This window comes from Nicotiana attenuata, unplaced genomic scaffold (assembly GCF_001879085.1).
Source record: "Nicotiana attenuata strain UT unplaced genomic scaffold, NIATTr2, whole genome shotgun sequence".
Lineage (NCBI taxonomy): Eukaryota > Viridiplantae > Streptophyta > Magnoliopsida > Solanales > Solanaceae > Nicotiana > Nicotiana attenuata.
The window spans coordinates 442,117-448,594 of NW_017670574.1; the positions used below are offsets into that span (position 1 = coordinate 442,117).

At 37.6% G+C, this 6,478-nt stretch overlaps 1 protein-coding gene across 2 annotated transcripts; it reads right to left on the minus strand.

The window, feature by feature from the left end:
- Window positions 1-635: 635 nt before the first annotated feature.
- LOC109241145 (CBL-interacting serine/threonine-protein kinase 12-like) lies at window positions 636-6,086 on the minus strand. 2 transcript variants are annotated; one of them, XR_002070186.1, is made up of 3 exons: window positions 4,324-6,086; window positions 3,117-3,168; window positions 636-1,131 (listed from the first exon to the last, which is right to left on the minus strand). XR_002070186.1 is itself a non-coding variant. In XM_019407869.1 (2 exons), the coding sequence occupies exon 1, from the start codon at window positions 5,782-5,784 to the stop codon at window positions 4,345-4,347; it is 1,440 nt and encodes a 479-aa protein (XP_019263414.1). In that variant the 5' UTR covers window positions 5,785-6,086; the 3' UTR covers window positions 636-1,131; window positions 4,324-4,344. The 2 variants fall into 2 exon arrangements, 1 of the variants encoding a protein (XP_019263414.1); XM_019407869.1 differs by lacking the exon at window positions 3,117-3,168.
- Between the last annotated feature and the right edge of the window lie 392 nt (window positions 6,087-6,478).

Below are 6,478 nucleotides of genomic sequence, written 5' to 3' on the forward strand. Positions count from 1 at the left end.
GTAGGAATTATATATGCGAAAAGTAATTCCTAAATTAATGAAAACTGATTTTCCACACACCTTAGTAAAATTATTCATACTTGATGTTTACACCAAGCTAATAAATACACATATATTATGCCAATGTTAAATTTTTTAGTTTGATGTAAATATTTACTAACTTTTGCCAGCATCTCATCCTATTTTTCCCTTTGTGCTCTCTCCCTAGTTTGCAATTTCTAAATTAGTGCAAAGTATAGAATTCTCTAGTGATCAATGAGATTCGCATATACAAAAGCTAGATGGGACGAATATCACCAAAGGATGTGGTGCAGTCGATGGGACGAATACCACCAAAGGATGTGGTGCAGTGGATGGGAATGCTCCTCCCTTAACCAGAGGTCTCGAGTTCGAGCCCTAGGTATGGAAAAATCTTTGGTAGGGAGCGCTTCCCCGAATGGGGCCCTATACGGCGCGAATCCGGATATAGTCGGGCTCCAATGCAGATACCAGACACCGGGTGGGAAACCAAAAAAAGAAAAGATAAATACGAATATCCCCACGCAGCAAAGATGACCAGAAAATAGATCCTCTCATCTAACATGCCTGCAGAAATTTGGTAGGAGGCCAAAAAGTTAGATAGCAACAGCCTGCACTAGTCGCGAAACTGCCGTCTCACGACACTAAACAAAGCTTTCAATCATCCACTACACAGTGGTCCGGAAATATTCTTTTTTGGTATGGTCCAGAAACATTATTACAAAGTTTTTATAATTTAAAAACCGACTTTGACTATTCCTTATGCCATTTTCAATTTTCTTTTTTATTTCTCTGCATAAGTATTACATCCACTAACTTGGCGTGAAGTGCAAATCAGAAGACCTTTATTATTTTGGCTACAACTGCTAGTTCCATAGACAGACTACTAATATACAAATAGACTACGAACCATGTTATGCACTGGCCTGAGTTGAAATGGTTAAATCTTGATCTTGAACATCAACTTGTGACGAAGAGCAACGCAAAAGGGCGAGTTGGCGGGGGTTAGCGCTTGATCCATCCAGCTTGGCATTCGGCTCTGCTTTTTGTAATTCAGGAGTTCTCCGTTCTAGCGGAAGTAGCCTTCACCAATTGTTAGAAGTCCACACTTACCTACCAGAAATGGAACAAACATAAAAACATTATTGAACTGCATTTTCTGATTAATCAGAGTATGAATGCCAGTCTAGTTTTGTTTGGCATCCCATGATATGATACCAAATCATTAGAACCTGCTGGCCAGTGCAATCACACAGATCTAACACCCATTTCACAATGTCTGGCAATAAGTAAAGACACTAAAAAAACAGAAAGAGAGATCAAAAAACAAAGAAACAGTTTTTTCTGCTGGAAATATAATAAACCTAAGCTGCACTAGTTAATAGTTATATTAAGATTCAAAGGGGCTTTGAAGGTTTTTAGGAGATAATAGCAGTTTACCACTACATATAGCTGTGAAATCGCCAGCCAACAGAGAGGTGTTTTGGTTCTACTTCTCGCTCTTTCCATTTACCCCTTCTCTTGTTATATTTTTTTTTTAATTCTTCTTTATTTGGTACATTAAAAATATTTCATGGCACTGCATGTTCATTGATGATTATATATGCAAGTATCACACCAATAGTAAGAAACCAATGTGCCAGAAGAGTCGATTGCATCATCAACAGACAATAATTAAGTGTTTATTCAAAGTACATAACTAGATGCGTCATCAGTTAATTGGCCTATTATTAGTATATAAAAAGCCATAAGTGGACAAATTCAGGCAACCAGTTGCCAAATATAAATTTTGTAATTACATCTTTCAGTACGAACCACTACTAAATATTTAATTAATAAATACCAGCATTATAGTGATGAATGACCTGGCCATAACAAGGAAAAAAAAGTTCCATTCTTTTATATGAGAAAGGTTGGTCAACAATGTTCAATTGGCACTACCAAGAAAAAAATAGTACTATAAAAAGGGAAGGAACCAAACAGGACTATTCACTAATTTTAAAACCAACCATACAGCATAACAGAATACAGCATATGCAAGAAGTCAGCATAAGAATTGACAAAAGATCTGTCCTTAGATCCAGGATATTGCATCATATTCCCGTCAGCAAAAGATAATCCCCTACTTGGTGAAACAATAGGACTATAACTAAAGAACCAAGGATAAATGGGTGCTCAGCCTAATATGAGAGATCATCAAAAACCACTTTTTTTTAATAAGTAAAATGAAATTTCCTTACCTCAGCATCCGGAAATTGCCTCAACAAGTTAGAACATGCTAGTCAAATTGAAAGTATACTCCTATGCATGTATTATGGGTAACTTCCAAATTTCTCCAATTAAATTTTCGCACCGCACAGAAGAAATGTTACACCTACTAAAAGCATAACGGCAGAACATGGTTCTCTCTGAATATCTGATTCCCCATTAGAATAAAAATCAAGCAATTTCTGTCTATTGACACTATCTCCAGTTATGTCAGTGTACTAAGTGCTTGCCTCTAACGGAAACTAATTACCTAGGAAGCAGTCTTACCCGAGATTTTTTGGTTTTTTCCCAGTACCAGTTTAATTCTAGCTAGAGCCAATCTTACCATCAAAGCACAAGTTATCCCACATTTTCTCTAATTACTTTGTTCCGTGTAATATGTGATCTTATTCTCCCTGTAGTCTTAAAATTTGACTATAGATTAAAGCATTCTATACATCATGAAGCATAAAGCAGTTGCCATCTATTGGAACGCAGAAAAGCAGTGCTTCAGGTCTTAGGGGGAAAAAGTCATACTATAGGCTTCAAGGGAAAAGCTTGAGGCAAATTATTCGAACATGGTATATACCTACTTCATCACCAACCATGGAGGAGCAGAGAGCTGGTTTCTGTAAATCTACAATAGTCGTCTTTAGTTAAAAGTTTGAACAGTCATATTCTCCATATACATTGTCCTAAAACATTCACGCAAATAAAACCTATCTGGACAAACTGATTTGAAAGAAAATCAATTCTTTTTCAGAACCCCTTCCAGCAGAAGCTCAGCAGCTATATTTTTGGTTATAAGTAAATAAATAGTTTTATCCTCCAAGTGCAAAAGTAAGAGTTACCTCAATGAAATGTCATTGCCTTAGTTGTTGCCTGCACTCAGACTTGTGGTACCTACACCTATCAAAGGTTAAACGGGCATTGCGTGGCTAGTTTGCAGCTCTCAAAACTAGGTTCTTTTTCCTTTTCATTGGAGAAGATTTAGTGATATTCAAGTATAATCAACTGAAAGGGGAACTCCAGATTGACCAAGAAAACTAGCAGGGAAGCTAAAAGCTCAAGTGAAAAGCTAATGACAAGCAATCATTCAATAAGGTTTAGCATAGGAGGTAACATCCTCAAGAAAACCTTTAAGAGCCTTAATCCCATTTCCAATCGTCAAGGTTCCGCTGGCCTTGATCAGAAACTTTGCAATAGTATTAAGAGAAGGAAAAGATTACAATCCATGAACCCATTTCTATAAGACCAATGCAGACACCAACAACCTAAACAAAGATAAACAAAAAAGCGGTTGATAAACACTTGAACCTTATAATATGTCTGGAATTGTACATGAATTTCCATAGACCCATTTTTTTTTTTTTTTTTTTTGCTTGATATGAATTTCCATAAACCTTTGTCCTCTTTCTTTTCTCATCATCCCGTGAAGTCAATATGTGTTAGGAAAGGATTGAATAACTTTTGAGTAATTAATTAAATATTACCAATTTGCAAAGAATTGCTCGTTATTTATAAATGATTGCTCATCAATCCAACCATTGACAACTGCCTGATAGCTACACCTGCTTCTTGTCCATACTAACTAGAGAAAGTTGCACAAAACAAGAGCATTCAAGCACATACCATCCACAGCCAGTGGTACAGAAAACCTGACCTTAAAAGATTGAGAAGCTCGACCTATAACACAGCGCTTCCACGAGCTACAACGAAATTGAGAAGCTCAATCTGTATAAAGCAGCACCTCCACAAGCTACAGACTAGTACAACTACAGATTTGCTCATAGGAATAGTTTACCAAATTCTGAATTTAGCATCAGAATATTACTAGTAACAGAAAATAAAAGGAAATTGAGAACTGAGCCAATTTTGAGACACTGATGTGTTCCAATTTTTAGATCTTCATAAAGTATTCCACAACAAGAACAGAAATTACAAGATTTCACAACCTTAGAACATGAACTAATAACAGATGCAAAAGTGTAAAGAATACAAAGTGCTATCTATACAAATGCACCTAAAGATATTAAAACGAAAGAGAAGAGAGCTTACCCTTTTCCCTTCTCTTTCTCTCTATTCAGTATCTGATGGCAAATAAGATGAATGGATGGGGTCTCCAACTTCAAGCGATAAATTCTGTAACCCTGGCTTCAATTCCCTGTTGTAAAACTCCTCATACTCCACTCTATCTCCACCTTTCTTCTTCACCTCAACAACTCTTAGCGACGGCGTCAACTCAAATATCTCAGCTGCAATTGTCAATGGTCCCTTTTCACCCTCTTTAGACCCCTCTAAACTCACTCTACAATCCTTCTTCCTCACCGCAAAGCTCACAACTTTAGCAATTTCCTCCAACTTACTTATGATCTTGGGCACAGGAGCCCCGGATACAAACCTTGCCCCATCTCCTCCCTCTTCAAACAAACCAGACAAATCAAAACCACGAGAAAACGATATGATATCAAATGCATTCAAGCTAGCTGGCCTAGGCAAAGTAGCAGGCTTCCTTCTCATCTCCATTTCAGGTTCAGACTCCGATCTATCAGACGAATAATCAACCCCTCCATCATAATCATCATCATTAACACTACACAACTTGTCATCCTCAATATAAAACTTGACATATTTAAAACCCTTCTTAAACCACCTATTGTTCATAACGTCCTGAATAGTGATCCTAGTTTCAGGATTAGTATCAAGAAGCTGCCTTAAAAACCTAGTCAATTCGGGTGAAAACCATCTAGGACATCTAAATTCACCCTTATATATCTTCTTATACATAGCCATAATATTCTGATCATGAAATGGCAAATACCCTGCCATTAGCACAAAGAGTATCACCCCACATGACCAAATATCAACTTTGGCTGCATCATAACCCTTTCTTGCTAACACCTCCGGCGCCACATAAGCCGGGGTACCACAAAAAGTATGAAACAAACCATCTTGCTTTATCTGCTCTGAAATGGCACTAAGGCCAAAGTCAGAAACTTTAACATTCCCATCTTCATCTAACAGTATATTTTCAGGCTTTAGGTCCCTATGGTAAACACCACGAGCATGACAAAAAGCTACAGCAGAGATTAACTGCTGGAAATATTTTCTAGCAACTTCTTCCTTAAGCCTGCCTTTAGCAACCTTATTAAAAAGCTCACCACCTTTAACATACTCCATGACAAAGTAAATTTTGGCCTTTGTGGCCATAACTTCATACAATTGGACTATGTTTGGGTGTCTAACTCTCCTTAAAATTGAGATCTCGCGTTTTATATGATCAATAAGACCAACTTTCAAGATCTTTTCTTTATCAATCACTTTTATAGCAACGCTCTCATTTGTCTTCACATTCCTAGCATGATAAACCTTAGCAAACGTACCATGCCCTAGTAATTTCCCAATTTCATACCTACCCAATAAAAGTCCTTGATTTTCCTTTTTGCTCAGACTTTTTGTCGGCGCTAGGTTGCTTCTACTGCTGGTGCTGGTATCGCCGGCGGTAGTGGTGCCGGCCATGGATTCTCCAAACTTTAACCAAAAATGGTATACTTCAAATTTTGCCCAAAATATTATCAAATAGGGGTTTCCAAATTTGCAACAAAAGGGTAGGTCAAGATTTGCGAAAAATAGGCAAAAGATCAAAAGGGGTAGTTGAAAGTCAGCCTTAAAAATGGGTTTTTAGAGGAGTTTATGCCATTGAAATGGTGGGCTGTCGTGTAGTTGGGAGATGTTGATGTTGTTTGTGTTTTTGAGCTATATTTAGGAGGTTTGTGTAAAAGTAAGAAAAATGATTTGTGTATAGAGCTGTATGTATACTGTAATCTATTTGTTTGTTGGGTTATTTTAAAAGCTGGTAGGTGTAGGGTTGATGGGAGGTGGGGGGGTGGATTCGTATAAGGATTATTTTATATTTAATGCGTATAAGTATTATTTAACGTTCTGGGGAATCCACCAGCTGGAAATATCATGAAATTAAATTTGTCAATTGAGAAAAGGTTTTGTGTGTAAACACTACACCTGTTAAATGGGTCGACCCGACCCGGACTCGAACTCATTGACTCTTAGCCTGTGGGTCCTTAACCGGGCCGGGCCGATTTACTTTCTTATAGGGGCGGTCTGAATTTAACTCATTAATCAAAACATGTTGACCCGACCTGGACCCGTAACCCCTTAACCCCGGGCCTTAATGGGCCAAATCCAATTTAATTAA